The 24,454-nt window shown below is 43.8% G+C and overlaps 1 protein-coding gene across 1 annotated transcript in view; it reads left to right on the forward strand.

The window, feature by feature from the left end:
- Positions 1-15,205, forward strand: part of LOC135401347 (phospholipid scramblase 2-like) — a 47,276-nt gene extending 32,071 nt beyond the window's left edge. The window contains exons 8-9 of the mRNA XM_064633714.1: positions 12,745-12,903; positions 14,985-15,205. Coding sequence (XP_064489784.1) covers positions 12,745-12,903; positions 14,985-15,056 — 231 coding nt within the window. The 3' untranslated portion in view covers positions 15,057-15,205. The remainder of the gene's footprint in view (positions 1-12,744; positions 12,904-14,984) is intronic.
- Positions 15,206-24,454: the final 9,249 nt, after the last annotated feature.

Genomic DNA, 24,454 nt, shown 5'->3' on the forward strand with positions numbered 1-24,454 from the left:
TTCACGCCTGAGGGAAAGCCGCCACGACTTCCTCCGCGAATCGTTGCTTAGGTAAAGCCGCAGCTTCCAGAGTGGTTTCATCGCGCACTTCACTGCACATCCGTGTAGCTGTGAACGGCCTGGGAAACTGAACGGTCTAGGAGACTCTCCAAAAGGTTCCGTCTCCGAAAGGGACCTATTGGTAAAGATGAGTGCGGGTGCGGGTATTCGCGGGTATACCTGCGCAAGTTTGTTCGTCGCGGGTACACATTTCCGTGTCATCGCGGGTTGCGGATAATGCGCGGGTAGACCCGCAGTGATTCCGCGGATGACAAGGGTATACCGCAGGCGCAAAGCCAGCCGTCGGCTTTTGGTGCACGGGCCGATTCATTGCGAATTGACCCAAAATACTTCAGATCTGTAGGTTTAGGACTGCAGGTCTATCTGTCGTTTACTGTCTTAATCCGCTTGTCCGCGTCCTTTTGCTGCAGTTTTTACTTTAGTATACCCAAAATACTTTCCAAGACGCTTCCCCTCATACCCAGACCTTCCGTGATGTGTGAGATGAGGACAGCTTTGTCGTTTACTGGCACCACGTTCTATGCTTACTCTTTGACTATGTTTGCCGCATGGGGCTAATTTTGGCAACGTTTTGGCACCGCGACTGATAAGCTTCGCGTTAGTAAGCTGGCAATCATTGGCCACAGCGTCTTGCGCGTTGGAAAAATGGCTCACTAATGGGCAGTGTCCGCAGTATCAATAAATCATTTCGCGCTGCGACGATCATGTGGCATAACTGATGGGACCTGCGTACGCATTGGACCGCTGGTACGTCTGCGGGCATGCGGGTACGCATCGCGATGCACCAGGTGCAGGTTGCACCAATCGCATCGCTGCGGGTGCGGTGCGGATACGATTTTTCATACTCATACTCATCTCTACCTGACCTGTCCCTGAGTGAGCGATTGTTTGAAACACGACACTTATCGCCTTATCAGTGTAAACCAAGCCATCTGGCCATCTGAAGGTAGGCCATGAACGGTAATTGAAGTAAGTTTCCGCAGGACATTAAGGAGAAGATTTCACCGCCCCACCGCTGCAGTCGGGAGCAGGCACTCGCTTGCGAACGTTAAGTAGAATTGAAGAGTGGTTGGCGAACAGCGAATACAAACAAGCTAGAGCCTGGGGATATACTCTGTGGTGAGGGTAAGTAGTAAAAGGGGGAAGGTTCGCAGAACCAGAGGTACTGGTGACCATAGGTATTGCGTGTATGATCTGATTTAGAGCAAGATACTCAGCGCCAAGGAGGGGCAGGCGACAAGACCGCCCACGCGTTTCGCGGCTGCACGTTTCCTTCTCGCGTACAAAGGGCTTTCCTTCTCACATTCGGGTATACATCAACATGCAAAGTACATAACCATAAACCAAAATGTTATTGCCTGCCCATCTTATTCCCTCTCCGGCCAGTTTCACATGCATTCCATCCCGAAGGAGGAGGTCCAGTCCTTGGAAGAGCGTTTCCTCTCCCCATGCTTTCCCTTAACATAGCGTACTTTCCTTCTCGCGCCCAGACATGCAAGCAATAGGCATACACAATTCTACATGTGAAAATATTTTATTAATCTAAAGTACTGGCAATCGGCATAGAGAGGTGTAAAGTTGAAACAAGGAATTGAAGCAGGCAAGGTTCGTATCTTACACACACTACAAATTTTATGATATTGTAATATCTGCAGTTAAAGCAATTTAATATCAAATGGATAGATTCAATGACCCGAGCGTGCAGACTATCACTTCCCCAGAGCAGACAATATTTATTAAAGAACTTCCTGGAATACAACTTTTAATTAAGGAAGAGAATCTTATCCCATACAATGATAATTTAAATTTAACTTTCTATCATAACAAGTCTGAGCTTCCTGTATGTGACCTCCATCTTCGCGATGTAAATCAGCATCAAACAAGTCCTATACAATCAATTAATCAATCAAACATGCAATTAATTATTTCATGCTCGAATTATTTGAATGCTACTGAATACAAGTCTTTCGATTGAAGAGCACAACAGAGGGACACACCACAGCATCCAGGGAAGCAATAGTCAACACTGTCAGAGAAGTATCATTAACACAACTTTTAATTGAAGAATCATTAACTTCTAAGTTGGCTATCAACGCGACCTGAGCTAGGACGAACGCTGAGGAACACGAATTGCAATATGGGGGATAATTTTTGTTGATATGAAAGATGGTACAGAGCTCACTTTCTTGTGCATTCATAATCATTACATGTACACACATTAAATGCAGTTTTGACTGACATTCTCGCATTTGCAAAACATTTCCATGAGAACACAGTGACACACACACACACACACACACACACACACACACACACACACACACACACATGCCCAGATAGACATATTCACTGACCCCAGTCCACTAGAACAGATTTCACCTGTCCTTTCACACATCCCTTTTTTCACTCTTTCCTCGAAACGCGCGGGAGATCTCCCTCCACCCCTAATCGACGATTCTTTCCCAAAGTCAAAATACATATTGGGTGCCATCATAATTAGAGTGAAGGATTCTATAAAAACACAAGTGCACCATAAATGCGACAACTGATTTTGCTGTTATATGTAGGCGGCATTTTTTGTTATCGTGATTGAACAATATATAATGGTCACAAATACTCTATGTGTAAGCATCCTGAGGAAAATCCTGTAAGGGAAATACTAATTACCTGCTCACATTAAACGAACGCTACCAAAATACGAATGCATCAAGTGAAGAGCAGAATACAAGAACATGCAGATAAATGGAGAAAGTATGGAGGAGTAGAATCACACACAGACAATGATGGCAACAATTATCATTAGTCGAAGCTAGGAATATTATGCTGAAAGAGGAACAAGCAGAACTTAGGAACATGTCGATAGATGGTGAAACTATGGAGAAGTATAATGAGACACGCAGAATCGTAGCAAAAATTATCAATAGTCAATGCTTAAAGTTATAATAATTATCCGCTTATATTAATTGAAAGCTACCAAATACGAATCTGTCAAGTGAAGAGCAAGAGACAGGAACATGTAGATAGACGGAGATGTAGAATCAGACACACACACACACAGTCATAGTAACAATTACATTAATCAACACTAGAAATTTTATGCTAAAAGAGGAACAAACAGAACTTGGGACAATGTAGATAGATGAAGAAAGTATAGATTATACTTAGTCTGACACGAAGAATCGTAAAGAATAATCATTAAAGGGACAGAATCATGGCGAGCAGTCATAGAAGTGATTAAAGCTATCATAGTCAATGCTAAAAACTGTCAGAGGGATGTCATTAACCATAGAGCACAACCTTTAATTAAAGAACAGTTCACTTCTAAGCATGCTGTCATCGTGACCTGAGCCAGGGCGGAGACCGAGGAACACGAATTTCAATAGCAGGGCAGTTTTCGTCAATCTGAAAGAGGCTACAGAGCTTACATTCTTGTGCATTCGAGATCATTACATGTGCACACATTAAACTCAACCTTGACTCACATTCTCGGATTTTGTCGAATATTTTCCATGAGAGGAACATTATAACACACATGCACACACAGACATATTCACTGACCCCTGCCCCGCCAGAATTGGTTTTCCCTGTCGTTTCATACATTCCTTTCCACCCTTTCCTGGAAACGTGCGGGAGAGTTCCCCACCGCAACCCATGGTTTCCCCAAGGCCGAAATCCACATTGCATGGCAATATCAGTGGACTGAAGGATGATAACAACACACAAGTAAGTCATAGATTTTACAACAGATTAATAAAATATTCTCACAGGTAGAAATACGCATGCCTATTGCTTGCCTGTCTGGGCGCGAGAAGGAAAGTACGCTATGTTAAGGAGAAGTATGGGGAGAGGAAACGCTCTTCCAAGGAGTGGACCTCCTTGTTCGCGATGTAATGTACGTGAAACTAGCCTGAGAGGGAATAAGATGGACGGGCAATAACATCTTGGTTGATGGTTATGTGCTTTGCCTGTTGATGTGTGGCCGAATGTGAGAAGGAAAGCCCTTTGTACGCGAGAAGGAAACGCGCGGCGGCGAAGCGCGTGGGCGGTCTTGGCGCCCGCTCCTCCTTGGTGCTTAGTATCTTGCTCCAAATATCTCTCTAAATCAGGCCATACACGCAACACCCATGGTCACCAGTATCTCTGGTTCTACGAATCTTCCCCCTTCTACTACTAGGGTACTTGGCTATAGCGTACATGTGCTTCATGCCAGAACAAGATTGACTGCCGAGTTCGCGTTAGCCTGAGAGCTTGCCATGGTTGGGTGTACCAAGCTTCATAATCGTATCAACACGTGATTCCAATAAAAGACCCGTGTACAGTACTTGGTCACCATAGTTTGCGATTCTTATGGCTATATTAATATTGGTACATATGGTCAACCGGTATGCATTCCTGAAGTTCTGAATGGAATGTGCATTGATCATCAGCGCATTCCCAGTCAAAAATTCCAATTGTGTCCAATTGGGTTTCCTATGGGACTCAATAAGAACTCAATGTGTACAATGGGACTTCCAATTCGGCCCAATTGTTTTCCGTTTGTGCAGTTGGAGACCAATAGGTATTACCTTTCCTGATTGAGATTCTTATTGCGTCCAATTGGGCAATTGCTAAAACACTGAGGTTGATTTCAGTAGCGCGTTCGTTTACATAACCTTGTCTTAGCTGCATAATGCCGCTACAACTCCAATCAATTTGTTAATCACTGATTGTAAATAAGAATTCTGCTAGATATGCTTCTAAGTCTTTTCATGCCAGATGGTATTGGTTCAAAGTAACACCTAGCTGTTCTTCGCTGATATAGGTTCCATGCTGCTAAATAGGAGAGCTGCAACAAAACCTATGTTGGCACAAAAATCAAGAGAAGTTTCACATGCTGTCAGTCTTGACATATCTATGACTGCCTTCAAAAAGCCTGGCAGTGAAGCAGTTAGTTAATTTACATGGTATTTCACGAAGCACCATAACAAAAGCTGAACTGAATAAATGCAACATAAGGGAGGCAAGAGCATGTAGCACGAGAAATGCATCAACACTTTTATTGAATGGGGATGGTCAACTACAACGCTGAAATGTGCAATAAGAGAAAAGAGTCCTCCATGAATGAGCTGGCACATAAGTACGATAGTTAAGTCATACAAGTACAAACGTGTATATACAAATATCCTACAAATCCTACAAACTAGGAAGGTTAAGTACGAGAGAGAAAGAATGAGGAATAATGGCTGCTCGTATACAGGGTGTCCCAGAAAACGTGTCATTGAATTATAATTCAAAAACTACACCACCTAGAGTCATGCGGTCAACGGCATTTGTTCTTACAGGGGTTTTGCCACCTCCTCGTGTGAATGTCGTGTAACGTAAGTTTAATTATGTAAATTTTTGCGAGCTTAAGTCGGAAATTTGCCTAGTAAAGGTCACTTTTTTACGCCACCAATGTGAAGAGCGTGTCTAATTTAGTCAAATTAATGATAATTGACAGGGATATTCAGGAGCTATCCCATCGGAAAAAATAGCCGAACATCATGCTCTACGGAGGTCGCACAGAATAGCGCACGACGAATTTTTCAGCGCAATCTTTGTCAGTCCGACGAAAGGAGGTTGGAAACCCAGCCTTCCCCGACATCGCAGAAAGAGATAAAAGAGGCACGGCTTATCGCGTCTGACCTTCGCTGGGATAATGCTTTCCCTCTCCCAATTTTAGGAACTGTTACTTTTTCTACTATCACTCTGTGGGCTGGCTTCGGAACCTCCTTTCGTTGCACTGAGAGCGATTGCGCTGAAAAAGTCATCGCGCGTTATGGTCCAGTGCCCCGAAAAGCATGATATTCGGCTATTTTTTCCGATGGGATAGCTCGTGAATATCACTGTCAATTATCATGAATTTGAGTGAATTCGGCACGCTCTTCATATTGGTGGGGTAAAAAAGCGACTTTACTTGGCAAATTTCCGAGTTCAGTTCTCAAATATTTACATAATTAAACTTGGAGTACATGACATTCACGTTAGGAGGTGGCAAAAACCTAATAAGAACAAATGCTGTTGACCGCATGATTCTAGATGGCGTAGTTTTTTTATTATAATTCAATGACACGTTTTCTGGGACACCCTGTATGATGGAGATGAAATTTCCACTTTTATTGGACAATTACAAATACACAACATAGTAACACACAATGACACTGTCACATACAAATGACAATTTGATATATCAATACATAGCAGCATATTTACATGACAAACGTATGTACAAGCATGCGATAAGACATCGGCTTATGACAGTAGCACTTTTGGTACAGCCATAACGTATGTCTTGCTGGTTTTTGCAAAGACACAGGGGCAATAGCTATTAGTTGTTATCACAACAATGGGCAACGCTGCTTCACCTGTCACCTCTACTACAAATGCGTCCTGCACTTGGCTGTAATTTGGTGGCTTACACTTAATCAGCTTTATAACTGCAAAGCTGCAGTTCCTGTCATGTACTAAGTGACTGATTACACTATACAACCCATCAAAAAGTTTGACAATTCAGTTAATGCTTTTTGTTGAGAACGTAACCAGAACTTGTGTATAGGGTTTTTGCAATGAGCATTTTGCTGTACTGAACTGCGTCCACTGATAATTTCTCTTGCTGCAATGGATCAGACGGCACAAATGCACGAGGCCGGCCAAAAAAACTTGACTTGCTCTGAAGGCACCGCGGTTGTCTTCTTTATTAACTGCTGCTCGAGCTCGGCACAACAGCACTTTCGTTTGCTGTCAAATCTCCTGGCCTTTCGGCAAGGGCCTGCATTGCAAGCGTGCGGCACACTTGGTGTGGAATGCCATTCGCAGCCTTAATAGAAGCTTTGATTTGGCCATTCCCACACTCAAATGGGAAAGATGAATGTGCCCACAAAGGTCCCCGCAGTCTCACACTTTTACTCATGTGCAACAATTGATGGAAATTGAAAGTCATCCATGCTTCACCATACAAGTGCTGGGTTTTTACGACAAACGAAAGCAAAATGCTCTCTGTAGCATCAACTGCGTTTCTTGGAATTGATGTTTGCATCATTGCATGCAATGACACTACTAGCAATGCCCAGTGCTTCAGGTAAGTCTTCCCTTGTATGCCCTCCAGAACTGGGATACTGTAGTACAGGATCCAGTTCTGCAACTCGGTCGCTCTCCAAAATCGTGTCTCTTTTAGTGATCATGGAAGACGTCCAGCTTCTTGCGGAGGAGTTATTCCCAGCAGCCTCTGGTCCAACGTTGCCAATGACTTCCCTACGTAATACGGCGTTCCTACTCCTTCTAGCCAATAGTCTAAGAACTGGCGACCAATGCCGAGAAGTATGCAGTGCATAAAGTATGGCACAAAGTTCCACCAATATTAAATTGTGCCAGACCTATGGGAGGTGAGACAGCTTTAACGCCTCGTACTCTAGTTCCTTCTGTGCACGCTGCCTGCATGTCTTGTAATATCTGCACCTTTGTCCTCTCAGGACTGTCTTCTTCTTGAACAGGATATTTTGCAGAGCCTCCCACGTACTTCCCAGGATGTAGGCACCAGTTACAGCCGAAGTAATCATTGAATTGGCATACCCCTTGCATGGGTGCTCGGGCTACCGAATCAACTGCACACCAGATGCAAAACGCTTTGAATGTAACATCTTGCCCATTGTACCGCACTGTAAATCCATTTTCGCGCAGATCATCCATGATGTCCACAAAAACTTTTGAAAGATGTCCATTCTGGGCTTCTCACGGCCAAACCAAAGGACTGCTATCAGGCGTTTTTTTTTCCATTCTTCTGTTTGCAGGAAGCTCATTAGCTGTAAGCTGTATCGGCCATACAGCAGTTTTTGAAGACTTAAAGATGGGCACCCCGTCAATGTCCAGAGATAGACTGAGGCGATGTCCCTCTTCAAGAGTAGCCGGAACAAATTCCTTGTACATGATTCCATCTTGAATGTCACACGTATTTGCACTGTCTGGATGATGGAGAGTTAAGTCCACAAAATCACCTTCCTGTAGTACCTTCCGAAGCTGGTGGCGAACGTCAAATGTCACAAAAAAGGGCGCGTCTGCCACCTTGACAGCTTGCATTTTCCCTTTCCGTCAGGGCACTCAAAAAACGAGACCTTGCCTGAAAGTTCTCCAACGTAATGATAGCAAGAGGTGAAGTAGTAATGACATCTGTCATCACCACCTGCTTTACTGCGGATAATTTTATCAATGTGGTACTGAGTTTCTGGAAGAACAGGATTGTGAAATATACTGTTCACTAACTTGATCAAATTTGCTAGCCCAGTAAATGTCTGGTTGTTACAGGCAAGCTTCAGCACCATGAACAGTATGTCTCCGCTGGATACAACAACACGTTCACCAATCACACCATCAAAAAGTCCTGGGAGTGAATTGGTGGCAGCAGCGCGCGATGAGTTGGCGACCCTCTGGGTGTGCTGTTTTCTTGATGCCCCTGAAAAATTGCATAAAAGAACCTTGTACAGCCACAGGGAACCACAGGCTATAGAATTGGATATTATTATTTTTTGGCTCGCCATGTACAAGTCAAGGAAGGTATGGTTGCCACTTCGCTCTTCAGATGCATGACGATTGCCCTCGACACTTTCAGTTGTGTCTTCATCGTCCTAAAAAGACACTGTAATAGGTTTATGGTGCAACACAAGCCGTGCGCTTTGAATTTTACTCCTGCATCAAAAATAAGAGCTCGCCAGGAGACACAAGCAGGTGTGAGTAATGTATGAGATGATAAGTATGTAGAAGTATTTGTAATGAAGACACTCTGAGCATAATACATACCAGGATAGGCTCAGAATCCTTCAAAGGAGGGGTGCTGGTGTCCTGTACTTCGTGTTCGACGTGTGACTCCTGTATGAAAATACAAAACTCGAATGAGACAATGGAAGGTGACTATTCACGATTTTTATTCTGTGAAAATTTCACTTCAAATTTGTACAATTATTTTATTGTGCGTGTAAGCTCCCAAATGTGCGCGCAGCACCACTCACGTTCAACCTTGCTCGCTTCTTCCTGTTGTTTTCTGTGCTTCGTAGACTTCGGACCAGGGACTTGGGAGTTCAGGAAGAGGTATTGCCTGTACTGTCCTCGTTTCCTCTTTCTTGAAGGCGACGATGAAACAGCAGCGTCGGCGATTTCTTCCATCCCTTACAAAAATGAAAATTGACTTCGTATTGGCCGATGACTGACTTTCTACTGATTCTATTGACATCCTACATGCAATGATATTTTATTGATAGAAATCAATAAGTGGCTATCGACTTGTTATTGACAACTGGTTAACAGTGTTTTGATTGACTGAGGTTTTCACAGGTCAATTGATTCTTGCTTGACAAATGACTGACATTTTTTATTGGCAGCAACTAGTAAAATAGGTAGAAAAACTTGCAAGGTAAATGGAGAGTGGGGGCACTTAACACAGGCACAGCAATAAAATTATACAAAAATGATATTTTCACCAGCACGAAAATTTACTTCTGGAGAATGGACACTGAAATGTGTTTAACAAATGACGAAACAAACCGGTGCAAGGCATGCAAATGCAATTTTTCACATTCACATGGCACGGCCAAGCAGAGAGGTTGAGCAGTGTAACGGCAGAAATGATTTCATGAGACAGAAAATGAACCACATAGCCAATTCGACGAAACAACCTCGTGCAAGGTATGCAAATACAATTTTTTCACGTTCACATGGCACGGCCAAGCACAGAGGTTGAGAAGTGTAACGGCAGAAATCATTTCATGAGACAGAAAATGAACCACATAGCTAATTCCACAAAACAAACCGGTGCAAGGTATGCAAATACAATTTTTGACGTTCACATGGCACGGCCAAGCACAGAGGTTGAGAAGTGTAACGGAAGAAATGATTTCATGAGACACAAAATGAACCACATAGCTGATTCGACGACAGAAACTGGTGCAAGGTGCATGTATATGCAATTACACATGTTTATGAACAAAATACTTCAGTTTGGTTGACTTTTGTATGTTCTATTTCCACAGGAAAGGACCCAACGTCCATTGAAGACAAGCTTATTCACTTGACTAATAAATTGATATTTAAGTACATCAGCAGTTTTGCACTATATTTTTCATGGACACTGGTTAGCGGTTTTAACCTAATTGGCCATGGAGCCAGAACAAGGCCTGTTCCAGTTAGGGACCCAATTAGAACCCCAATTGGAACTTTAGTTAGATATCCAGTTAGAGTACCAATGGGAGACCATTTGGAGCTTCAATTTGGTAACCAATTGGAATTCTGATTAGGGTCCAATTGGAAATCTCATTAGGGCCCAATTAGAATTCCAATAGGATGCAATTGCATTTTGTCCGATTGGAAGTCCCAAATGGTGGTTGGTATGGCAGATTGGAAGTAATTGCAAATTGTCCAATTGTACACAACTGGAATTCTCGACTGGCTTTCGAAGGCTTTCTTGATTCGAGGATGGCTCTCTTATTCTGCATGGGTTCATTTATATTTTTAGTTAACTTTGCGCTTTATAAATAAGGAACTGTCTTTCGTGTTTAGTCATTCAACCTTTCGTGAGGCTCACCGCAGAAGTCTTACGCGAAAATCCGGTGCTTATGAACGATATGTTGAGGTAGAAGGAGGGAAGGCTATGCGTAAAGGTTACAAGGGATGTTTTTGTAAAGGAGTTGTTTCGTAGGGGTTCTCAACTTATGTTATGCGTGATCGTGCCTGCATGATTTCGAGAAACCTACCACACAGCGGTAAGCGTGACACTGGAGAAGTGGTGAATGCAAGATGAATGCTGTACACGTAGCGAATTATCAAATTTTATTTAGTTATTATTTTACGTTGTTATTGATGTTGGCGTTATTGTTTGTTGGCTGATACAAACGGTGAGCTGTTGGACGTGTGCATCATTAGCGTCAGCCGCGATGTGGGGCGCTATGATGCGGGGCTGTTCCAAGTTCCACAGCTAAGTCGGCAGTCTAGCGGCGGCATAGTCAATAACACACGCAGGGACGTGTAGTCAACAAACTTGGACTAACCTTGATCTGACTACAGCCATTGCGTAGGTCTCACCTAAACAAAGACTAAGTAGCGACGCTTCGTTGTTTGTTCCATTCATTCGCTAAAACGACTTCTGCAGACATTGAAAACCTGCGAAGCTGACACGTTGCTCAGTGATATCGTGTTCTGGTCATTCTCGGTCCTCGCATATGTATACGCTTTATTGGTATTGCAATTCGCGATTTTTGCATTGTAGATTTTGAGATGCGGGATTTGGTATGATTGGATATCGTGGTTGGCCCATTCATTCCAGTCCCTATGCTAACGGTGAGATGCCGGCATGCTTTGATACCAAGGCTAGCCAAGGGGAAGTCACAACGTAATGATGTTCGAGGCACCTCAGGAGAAGGTTGGCGCAACCCCTCGGTTACGCGGAACCCCGGTTGGGGACCACTGTTGTAAAGCATGACCTTTCCAGAACGCCATGCCACCGTCATATATATATATATACAGGGTGTTTCCTTTTATCTGCAACAAATTTTCATAAAAAGGGGAGTTGCCTTAGGGCGGTTTTACTTTTGGCATTGGATTATTCGACGGGGCTGCTACTAGGAAACCAATTTTTTGCTGAATTAGGGACCTAATTAACATAGATATCTTAATCAACTTTTTAATTGTTGACTTTAGGGAGCTCGTTGCAATTACAATACTAAAGCCTGGTCACCACATGATCCGCTCGAACCACTGATGAAGCACTAAAGTAATCTCAGCGCGTGCTATAGAGCCAAGTATTTCACCTCGGCCGTCCGCTGGAAACAAAGTGATCGCCAAAAGAGCGACGGTGACGTCGATATCTCCGCCCTCACGTACCGTCACAGAAACACGTAATGCTTCACGACCTTTGTTTTCTTTTGTTTTTCTTCTTTGCTTGCAAAGAAGTTTGCGCATCACCACTACAAATCAGCTCTTATCATACCGGGGAAGGGCAAGAGCTGTGTCCGGCAGAATGAAATGTCTCGTATGGCAGGCAACTGAGAAGACATAAAAGGACGAAAGGAAGGAAAAACAAAAACAAAGCAAAGATCATTAAACATACCGCAATAAGGGTTTGCCAACATCGCGTGTGACGTTTTGCTGAGGACGGAGGTATCGACGTCACCGTCGCTCTTTTTGTGATCACTTTCTGTTTCTAGCGGACGGTCGAGGTGAAATACTTGGGGCTATAGCACGCCCTGAGATGACATTAGTGCTTCATCAGTGGTTTGAGCGGATCATGTGGTGATCAGGCTTTAATACTGCAATTACAATGTGCTCCCTAAAGCCAATAATTAAAAAGTTGATTAAAATATATCTGTTAACTGAGGAAAAAGTTGGATTCCTAGTAGCAGCCCTGTCGAGTAATCGAATGCCATAAGTAAAATCGCGCTAAGGAAACTCCCCTTTTTATGAAAATTTGTTGCAGATAAAAGGAAACACCCTGCATAGTATTATATATTCTATTATACTATAAGATATAAGGCAATTTGCATTACGCGATAAGAAGAAGATGGTACAACAAACACACTGAAACAAGCTGGAGTATAGACGGTTTATAGCACTATTTCGAGGGCTTCATTATGAAGGCGTTTCGAGACTTTGCGCCAGTACTGCAAGATGTTTCTGTTTACTTCTCAGGTTTACACACTGGGAAACAAGAGGCTCGGCGCGATAACGAAGCAAGGTGCCGGGGCTGGACAGGAGAAATTCGTCGAGGCGTGGGGCTTCAGCATCGCTTTTCCCGTCGAGCTTGACGTGCACGCCAAGACCTGCCTCATCGCCTGTGCGATGCTAATTGTAAGAAGATTTTCTTTCTTTTAGTCCCCCCTATATACGCACCGGCCTAAAGGCTATGTACATCGCAGACTTCTACGTGAAGAATGCGTTCATCATGTTCGAGTCCATATGAAGCTTTTAGCTATTTTTTGCTAGTGCAGAGATCAACATTCAATTGGTAAGGACACCAAGAGAGAGTAGCTAATGCGAAAATACTTTACCATTACTAAATGTAATCAGCACGATGTAACTTCCTTCTCGTGAAGCTACCAGTTGATCTAATATATACTGGCGTAGCCAGAGGGCGGGTTTCAGGGGCTCCCCCCTCCCCCCCCAAGAAATAGTACATTTGCGCATTGGGTAGTGCATTTATGAGAGGGAAAACGAGTGTGGGATATTCTCCCCCCAGTGAAGTACCCGTAAAGCCTCTCGCGAAACATTTTTCTGACTGCGCTACTCTATATATGGGTAAGGAGTATATCTCTTGCGCATACGGCGTCTTCATGGCGGTCGCCTACAGTCTGAATAGAACTGGATCACATACACAAGGAGTCAGCAATTGACGGACTGGATGCTTGGACATCGTAGGGCTAGTGATGATCAGCAAACTAATTGCTTTATTTTGCTCACTTGACCTCAGTAACGTGAACAAAAGGGTCCATGATAGTAAAACCCCGAGACTAATAGTAAAAAAGAAAGAAAGAAAGAAATAAACAGCCACACACAACGCCTCAGTTTCTTCACTTTATCTGTGTGTATCTGGCTTTTCCTAGTTTCGGGGTTTTGCTGCCATGAAATGTACTCATCAGTGTCACCATGCTCCCTACAGGACAGCCGTGCAGTGCGCACTTGTTCTGCGCGTAACATTATACATACAATGATCCATTGCTTCGGTGGACGATGAAGGCTTTGACCCCACTTAGACCTCTATTAGTGGTACAGACACTTTGTGGGAATTTTCTGATTAGGTATTTCTGCAATCAAGCTGAGATAAAATGTGTGTACACCGATAAGAAAAGGTCCCAAGCAGCAAAATGTACTGAAAGTCGAGTGCAATAGGGGTGGACGGGTAGGTGGAAGGCCTTGAACAGACTCCTGAAACCAAAGAACATTGATAAGACACATACCGTCCACCCCTATTGCACTCGACTTTCAGTACATTGTGCTGCTTGGGGTGTTCTGTAGTGACGCTAAAAAAATCAACAGCGAAAACAAGCAGCACATGCGCAGACATCGAGACAATAGTGAAAAGAAAAATTAGCGATTTCCCTGGTGATACAACGAAGAGTAAAGCGATAACAATCGTTCAATTTCTCAGAAAAGACGCGTTGTGAGGATACCCTAAGAAACCGTGTAGTCGGCCTAAAATGTTTTGTGTTTACACAGGACTTTCTGGGGTTACCCTAGGAACCCTAGGGGTCTTACCCCTAAAGTCCTTGGCATTAACATATTCAACATATTCAATTCAACATATTCTGGGGGTAATGGGAAAGGTCGCGGGGTGGCCCGCAAATACTCTGAGGAGCTGCCCACAGGACCCCAGCACTACATATGTTCGACAGTGCTCTCTGAGGATCTACTCTGGTTACCCGTCCCTATTGAAAATTCGTTCCTGGAGTTACCCCAGGGCCTACGGTTAGCCCAGAGCCTGAGGTCTTGGGGTCTGGGGGGGGGGGGGGGGGGCTGGGGTCTAGTTCCTGGGGTAACGCCAAGACCCAGAGACAAATTTTAAATAGGGCTAGGTAACCCAAATAGATCCTCAGAGAGCCCTGTCGTACATCCGTAGAGAGGAAAGACGATAGGTAGACGATGGAGAGGATAACGCACTTTGCGGTTTGGCGTGAAGAAAACTTTTCCGATACCGAATTAAAAAAGTATCACGATATACTCACTCCGATACCGAAAAAGTATCGATTACTTTACCAACGTTACTTGCAAAGGCGATACGTACAACACTGCCCTCAGGTCAGCAAAAATTATCGGCAGACCCACCACTGCGGCGTCGCCATAATCATCACTGTCTCGAGACGTACGGTCACGCATTATCAATTGATGAAAACGAGGACAATAAGGTTTATGTGGAATGTGTTAATTTTTTTCAGGATTACATGTTCTTCGAAGAAAATGAGCTTTGGACGTGCTTCTGTCCGGGAACTCCAAGGAAAAAAATCTGAAAGTCGTTCAACAATGCTCGAGCTCAGCTCTACACAATAATATATAATGCAGTGGCGTTACGTGGACAGTAACCAGAAGAGAGCTTGCTTGGTGTTCTTGTGGCCAGCTTACCTATACGGATTAAACTGTACCGTGATTGTCTGATCCATCCCTACTGGATGTAATGATCGCTTCTGGTCACGGGGAGTCACCAATCGGAACTGGAAAAACAGCAAATTATGTGCGTACTTCAAATACAGCGTGCAACGAAGTCGTGCAGACACTCTTATCTTGTACATGAGTTTCTTTTCCGCCACCCATTTCAATACCATTTGCTCGACTACTTTTGATACGCGCCAAAATGTCGCCCACATTGTACATTGTACACCGAATACCGTCGGGGTGCATCCCACAACTTTGCAACAGGAGTTTGAGGTGCTAAAGGATACCTTTGGCAACTATGTAGAGTTGTACACTGATGGTCCAAAGACTGTTTCCGGGGTATCGTGCGCTATGGTCACTGGCACAGTTACAAGGTCACATCGTTTGAAGGTGACCATGTCTGTCTTTAAAGTGGAAGTGTATGCCATAATTTTAGCCCTCAATTATATCTTGCAAAATCGTAACAGATCATCAGCCATATATACAGATTCTTTGAGTTCCTTACAGACTATCTGTAGCATTCATTGCAAAAAAGACCCCATTGTCCATCGTGCAAAGAGCCTAGCAAGCACTACACTCTAAAAAATATAACTCCTTTTTGGGTGTAATTTGACGATACCCTAACTGACTCCCTTTTTGGTGTATATATACACCCTCTGGCAAAAATACACCCCTCAGAAAGGGTGTTCTCCGAACACCTCTTTTGGTGTAATCTAGCGGTACCCTAACTGACTCCCTTTTTGGTGTATGTCTACACCCCCAGGCAAGACAACACCCTTTAGTAAGGGTGTTATGCCGAGGGCAACAGAAACACAACGGTTAAAATAACAGGCATATTCTTTATTTGGATTACCTATAATACACTGCATGCACTGCAATAAGAATTACATAGTCGCACAATACAAAACATAAAAGTGTCCACCAACATGTCGACCAAGATGAAGGTATTACGGTGAGGCCAAGAGAAGTCCTGCCTCTGTGGTGAAAGAAAAAATGAACTGTGAAATGCCTTAAACAAATTAAGGGCGAACCACAAATTCCATTATAGTTACGCAGATGGCTGAGGCTAGAGAAGAATTAAGAGTATACACAAACACAGCCGTCGTCAACATGCAAGCAGCTCAAGATAGAAAGCGAAGCAATCGAAAAATGATGATGATTGAATTTTATTGCCGCAAAAGCAACTGAAGCTATAATGCGCCAAAACCGTGGTAATATTGTGACTAGTTAAAAATCAGACGATTATAGTACTAAAATAACGTAGAAATTAAGAAGCACACAATCATAGTGTAGTTAAAAGACCAATGTCCCTACAAAGCTGCAATCGGTAAAGGGTCAGCGAAGTGTCGGTAGCGAGACCCGAAACCATACTTCTCTGATTTCTGGTCAAGTGTATTACCAATTACACCATTCTGACATCGCCAACACACAAACTTGCCAGGGCCTTGTTTAGAAGATGCGCACAGCCATTGACTCAGCACATCTGACCGGAAATCAGAGGGTTGTGGCCTTGTGGTTTCATTGCCCGCTACCACTTGCCTCTTGAGTTGTTGACTCTTGCCAGCTGCTTTACTTGCTAGCACAAATTGCACCAACTTCGTTTGTTACGTATACCCCTTGACTTTCCCTAACGGCCACATGTGACCGTTACAACGCGACGCGCACTGTTCTCTGATCTAATCCGTGCATTCCACTTTAGGTTCAAACATAATCTCAAAATACCCGCTTCAAAGGCACCTCAATCAACCAGACAAGCAGACAAGACAAAATACACCGACAGCACTTACCAAACAGCATGCTGCAGCGAGACGCTCGGACAAGCTACTCGATCCGATGGGCACGGCGCATCTGTTGCTTGCATCCGTTCGAGACCCGGAACCATAATCCTTGCAGTGCATACTAAACTCAGATGGTCAAATGACCTGTAGTTCAACAAACAACCTCCCAAAAGAACACGAAAACTACCATAACTAACTCCAACCGCCATAGCTGGAGAACACGGAGTAAACAGCACACTGTTGCCAGACCTGCCGTAGCGAAGCATTAGAAATTTGATGGCCACTACACCTTTTTCACACCAATTCTCGAAATTACACCCTGCAGAGCGGGACATACACATATTACACCCATTTCAGACCAAAAACAGGGTGTATTCTTTTTCTTTAGGGTGTAATAAGGGAGTAAAGCAATTGATACACCCCAAATACACCCCAATTACACCTAAAAAGGAGTTTTATTTTTTAGAGTGTATAGCTAACAGGGCTTATCGGTTACTTTTCTGCTGGGTACCCAGCCATGTTGGGATACCCGGAAACGAAAAGGCCGATCGAGCAGCCGCTGCTGCCCTAACAAACGACATAACGCTCTTCGACATCCCATCACGAGATCTCAGGCTATGTTTAAAAAGCAGCATCAACAGACACTAGCAGAGCTTTTGGGACCCACAGACAATCAACAAGCTACACACTATAAAGCCTAAGATAGGCACCCCTCCCTCTACATCCAATCGACTGTATGAGGTATATATTTTTCGTATTACTTCCTGGTAGGCATTTAGTGATGGAATATTCATTGTGTGTGTTTAAAGTAGTGATCTGTCGTGAAGTAGGCCGATAGTAAGCTACCACTTGATGCAGCCCTGGTTTTATTCTCGGGTTAGTGCAGTGACGGATCTGGGGGAGGGGCGGTTGGGCTATCGCTCCCCAAAAAAACGTTAGTCTATGCATTGGATTTCCATTTCTCCCCTCCTCACTACGCGCTTGGACAAAGAAACCGCCCTCCCCTAACCAATGGTCTGGATCCGCCTAAGCTAGTTTCGGGAACTAATGAAGGACCAGGGTTTATTACGTCGGAGCAAGTGAGCATTTGCTCTGATTTTATGACAGTAATCTCTTCAACAAGGCTCTGAGACAGCATAGATCAGCACATGCCCTGACCGATGCTGTTTGAAAACCTCTACCATGTTGAACGCGGTAATATCAATAAGGCTAGCAACTCTGCAGAGCTGACATGCTGTGCAGGGAAGCCCGCTTCTAGTGACTGCATAATATCCCAATAAGGACTCCTGGAAGCCCAATAGAGATAGCAATGGGCGTCCCTATAATATGAATTACTACATCTATCGGAGTTTCATATAGACGCGTTTTGGACTTGTATTGAACCAAACTTGCACATCGCTCGGACGTCCTCAACATCCGCAGAGGGACGTCCCGGAGACATTCCTCGAATAATTTTGTGTTATCTGGAGAGTGCGACATCAATCCATACTGTATGATGTTTCAGTGGACACAATTTCTCATCACCAGGTGGCACAGATAATTAGAAGACAAATATTTTCCTTTGAGTGATTCCGCACTCCTCCACAGAACAACACTGTCCAGCAACTGCGGTCCAGCAACACTGGGCTTCACCTCACAGGCAGTCTTCGCGTGAGCCTTTCTGTAGATTCTGTTGCACTGGTGGCGAGTACTTTACAGCGAAATCGAGGAAGCAGATGACTCCTCATCCATGTCGCACAAAACATTACCAAGCGCATGCCCAAAACTAAAACAGCCGACGGCCCGCACGAGACTAGCTGTGACGTCACACACGGTACAGGAGAACGGAGAGGGAGCCTTCAGGAGTTGAGATTTTGATATAAGCTTCCCGCCTCTTTTTGCAACGAACGGTTCCCCCAGCTGCCAGACCAAATGTCTTTCTTGTTTCCGAAGAAATGCACCAAACTTACTTACACAGTTACAATAAGACTATTCGAAGTGTTCCAGAGTTTTCCTTTAAACCTCATACAGCTTCCCCAGGTCTCTTTCATTACTTGTAGTACATATTTTTCTCACTTTCATCCATACCAAGTTCTCGAGTAGCTTAGAAAACACTATCTGGGAGCGATGACAGACCGCGTCACGCGCTTGGAACTGTGTTCAAGAGACGGTGCCACTATCCCCCTGACGTCACGCATGTAGAAACTTTTGTCACATCGAGGATTCGATCCTAGCCCGATAGTAGCCCGTCAGCTATCCGCTAGGCCACTCAAGGATACCATTTTATGATGCTTACAGCGGATAGCGATACCTGCGAAGGCGTACTTTAGGAGTTCGACAGTGGATCAGTTTGGAACCACTTTGCCATGGCAGATCACTCTTCCACTGTCGCCGTATGCCAAGACAGTTGTTCTAAACTGGAGCATCACCAATACCTTTTTATGATGCCTTGCAGGGAAGTGAAGCAGTATGTTCTCATCTTGGAGGTATTCTCCTTGTTCCTCTCCGCTCGGATTCCTCAGTATGGCGTTCATGTTAGCTGTCGAGCACGCTTTGCAGCGCGCGCACTGGAGGTGACACTCGCCGAGGTGTGACAGATTCGCTAGTAGCTACTGCTGCGCGACTGCCTGGTGATTCTCCTGCTGCATCTTTTTGAAGTAGACTGGGATGCACAAGGAAAGCTGGCAGGTTTAACTTCACGGATAGCGGAAGAATCAAGAAAAGGAGGTCTTGCAGCATGTTGCGCTCGCATCATGGATGTTGATTGGATTGGATTGGATTGGAATCCTTTTTATTATACGTTTTTCTTACATAATACTGAGATAGGACTGCTAGGCAACCCTGTGTTGCGGTCCTATTTTGCATTCAAAGTATACAACAGAAAACTGACAAAAAACTTCATGTACATAGATAGCACAATGATAACAAAAGCAAGACAAAACTAAGGAAGTCAAATCACACCTGAAAGCATACGTTTAAACATGTTAAGGCTACCTGCCCCCCTAACTTCTGAAGATAGCGAGTTCCAATTCTTTGCTGCAAAATATAGAAAGCAATAAAGACTGTAATTAATGCGTGGCTGTAGTAATTTGACACAGAGTTCATTATTCCTTAAAGTATACATGCCAGTGGAAAACTTCACAGATAACAACGAAGAATGAACCATATTATGCAAGAGTTTATACGTGAGAATAAGGTACTTGTACCGGACAAGCGTGAAAATATCTGTGATACCAAGAGCAGAGGAAGCAAAGGTGGTCGATTCAGAAGGTGAAAGAGTCCGTAATAATTATCCGTAGTGCCTTTTTTTGCAGCAGATATATAGGCTGCAGATTTGACGTGTACGTGATCCCATACGCTTCCAAACAATAGGGAATGTGGCTGTGGACTAGTGCAAAATAAACATGCAATAACACACTTGTGGGGACGAGTTGCTTTAATCCCTATAAAGCAAATAAACCTTGAGAGACTTTCTTTCTTACATGTATAATATGAGATTGACAACCTAGACAAGAATCTGGATACATACCCGAAAAATTTACTTCATCAACTTGTTTGAGCTTAGCACCACAACACACAAGGTCGAGATTATGATGAGCAATTGTCTTCTGCCATGGATGAAAGACCATATAGGTGTGTGTGTGGGCTCACGAAGATTGTGTTGACACCCATGGATCACGATTCGCTTGTATTTATTGTACAACGAAGTAATGACCTAATTTTCAAGGGGCGTCTCGTTTTGCCCTGGGGGTCGGGGCGAAACGCGACACTTTGCAATTTCAAATATTATATTTTTTTTGCTGTTCCAATATGACAGGATTTTTTATATTTATAAACTGTGATGCCCAGGTGGTGACACATCTTCCTGGTACATTTGCTTATCCATATCTAAAGCAAATAAAGAGAAATAACGAATCGCAAATTTGTGTCGCGTTTTGCCCCGCTCTCACCTATCATAGCCTTGCGTCTAAACGGGAGCTCAACGCACTTTTCGGTCGAAAGGTCCATCTCAATTTGAGGATGTACTTGTGGATGTTATTTAAAGCCAGATGCAAGCGGCACTGAATGGCTGGTCGTGATTTTCTTACTGTTCAAAGGGTAAAGTCATCTGCATACACAGAGAACCTCTATCCCTATTACAGAGAACCTAAGTCTCTGGTAGTGATAGTCGCTCATTAGTGAGTGACCTTGAGGGAAGCCCCCCTGCACAGAAAAAAATGAAATGCTTGTTTGCTATCACTGTATATGCAAAATATCAAACTACATTAATTTACATGATACCTGCAGTCTGCTTGACTGCAGTCTATCACTACGCCGTGACGCACCACACCAGCATCGGATCCAGAAGCATTCGAAAAGAGGTAGTGAATAAGGGCAATAGGTCCAATGAGTGCATGCCAAAGTCTCGCACAAAAGCAACATAACACCTTTGAACACCACATGAAGCAAGAAGCGCATAGCCATTCTGCGGCCATTTTGCAACTTCATTCTGTGTTTTCAGTTATTTTCAGGAAGTAAAGCGTTGTACTGAAGCACCCCCGATGGTGCTGTTTCGTTCGGTAGCATGATCTCCTTGGAATAAAGTAGTAGCTGCATGCTGTAAAGACACCAGTGGTTGATATCTGTACGTATATCCATGATCCCTTACGTGACCCCTTCAAGAATAAAATCAACACATCCAGTGCATCGCAAAACTAGTACCACTCACTGTTAAATACAGAAAAAATATGAGTATAAGTAATATTCAGTATGGCCATTCTTGCTACGCACCGCCTAGGAACTTCCGCATAAAGCATGTGCGTGGCTATCATAAAGAAAAACTTTCCTTTAGTGGTTACTTCACGTATTCCATAATAACAACACACAATAAGGAAGGTAATGAAGATTAATGAAGAAGGTAATGAAGAAGGAATGAAGATAATGGATAATATGTACTGTATCGGAACCGCATGTTGAGAAATGGAAACACGTACCTTCCTTAGAGTAGAATAACTGGCAGGATAACGATTATCCTCAACCGAATCCAAACTCCAAATATTATCTCGTGAACAGTCCAAATCGGACACCCTGTGGAACTCGGAACCGTTGGGGCATGGATCCACACCAATTTCCTGCACGCGTGAGAATATGCGTAGGAAACGTTCGAAAAAATCGGGACATAAAGGTACCTACACTGTGGCACGGGAGCCAGCAGGTACACTACAAAGTCACGACAGCGGAAAGCAGAAGCGATTGTGCATGAAACCGTATATTCAAACAACGCACGCTTATGTATGACATTAGGAACCTTTTGCTTCCAAAGCCAGTACATTGGCTTACAGGCTTGCTCTTTGAGCACGTGATGTGTACCCAAACTTGATTTACCTTTTGTCCTGGCGAAATCCAAGGGAAGAATGGTGGCTTTGGTGCGATTTGTCACTTCGCCCTTTAGTCGTACAGTAGACCCTCCCTGTGGTTTTGGTGTCGTTCTTCTTTTCCGCATCCCTGTGTAGTTCTTCATTGGTTCACTGAGCATCAGGCTTGTACAATATACTCAGAAAAAGTATTTTCTTAAGTTACTGAGTACCATGCAAATGGTAACTAGCAGAGTATTAAATACCCAATCTTTAAAAATATTTAAGATAGATTATTAAATACTCGTAAAAGTAACTCGTTACTTTCAAGATACTTTGACGTCACAGTTGGAATTCGCGTGAAGTTGAAAATTGCATTACCAAAAAGCTTTATTAGCTCCCAGAAACAGCTGCTTTTCAAAAACACTATCCGATAACCTGCCCCCCCCCCTTTTTTTTTTTGTTGTTGTTGTTGTTGTTCAACACATTACCCCCAATACTGAACAGGCGCTCTACAAATGCGAACCAATCTTCTACAGAAACGGTGGAATTTAGTGTCGTTTTTCTCCTTATCGTTGCTTTAACCTCATAAAGAGTTATTAATATTTTGCGTGCGCTCTCTCGCTACGGCTTTCGGCATGGGTCTGCTATCCTGACTGATAGGGGTCTCAATGGTTTACTCGCATACCCTTCAGTACAACACACCGCCACATGCACACTCCCAAACCCGCTACCCTTCACGGTACCCCTTCCCAAGAGGGACGACGATGTCCAGAATATCTCAGACGCTAAAGCATATGTACTGTAGGGGACACGGCTGTCTAAAATCAGCACTCCGTGGTTTATCCCATCTCAAATCTCCAGGTGTTGCAAGACTATTTCTTTCGAGTAGTAAACACGTGCAGCACATCGTTCACCTTTACATACAATATTGGCGCAGCACTTTCAAGCGCGGATACATCAGCCTGCGTCTGAGCAAACCGCATGAAAACGGGCGGGCGAGAGAGCATGTGCCAGGCTGGTGTGAGCAGACGTGAGAGGATTCTTCGCTTGAAATAAATGTCACCAACCAGCCTCGAGAAGTGTGACATCAGTGCCGGGAGTCAATCAGAAGGAATAATGTTCGGCGCACTGCCGCTACCGTTTCCAGTGTTGTAAACGCATCCCAAACCGTTGTACTCAAGCCCGTTAGGTGCACCCTTGCTCTGAAGGGAGAGACAGAGGCAAGGTAGAAGGACGTGCCCACATGCACCCGTAAGTGCATAAAATTACACATTTTTTTCTTAGAGTGCAGATAATATTCCCTGAATATAATTGGAGACAAATTGCAAAGGTCCTTCAACATCGTGAAAAATCCATGTGACATTATGTTGTTAGCGGTTTTGATTCCGCACTGTCAGAAAAAATATCCGTAATTTTACTGCACGAGTGACTGCTAACTCTGTTGCCGGCATATGTGCCGTAAACTTAAAACTGCGCCGTATATGTTGCGCAAAATCCGTTTTGAGTGCACACTGCACAGTTCCGGACTCAGTTTTCGCAGTTTAATATCATTTTAATATAATATGCCGAACTTGTTCGGCTTAACGAATCAACGAATTCTTTTGGCTTATGGGAGCTGTCAGTGTGCGCCCCCGAATTTTTTTTTTTTTTTTTTGCAATAACTACTTTATGGCAAATATACCGGCAACAGTGTTAGCCGTCGCTTCTGTGTAACATGGCAGATTTATGGCTTTTTTTTTTTCCAGTGCGTACAGTCGCTGTAAACGAATGTAGCACATTCGCACTCCAAGGTTTTGCAGTGCACCAGCGCGGCACTGTTCAGAGTGCATTTATTTGGCGGACAAATTCCCCGTCATTAAACGGCACAGCACCCCAGGCCAGTGCAGCGGGATTTAACTATATTATACTAATCTGTGACCCACAGTGTGGTTGATAGTACATGTGCCGTGAACAGTGATGACCAACATACTTCAAAACTGTTCTGAACGTAAAGTACCAGCTACATAGCATCATTGTTACTTGAAATACGGTACAACTTACCACATTGCATGTACAAAGTACTACTAGGGCGAAGTGCTGTATAGCGTTTGTAAAGTATACTGAAGTTCGTATCGTTGCACATCTCACGGCAACGTGAGGTACGTCGGGACCCTCCTTCTGGTG

The sequence above is a fragment of the Ornithodoros turicata genome, chromosome 1 (genome assembly GCF_037126465.1).
Source record: "Ornithodoros turicata isolate Travis chromosome 1, ASM3712646v1, whole genome shotgun sequence".
NCBI lineage: Eukaryota > Metazoa > Arthropoda > Arachnida > Ixodida > Argasidae > Ornithodoros > Ornithodoros turicata.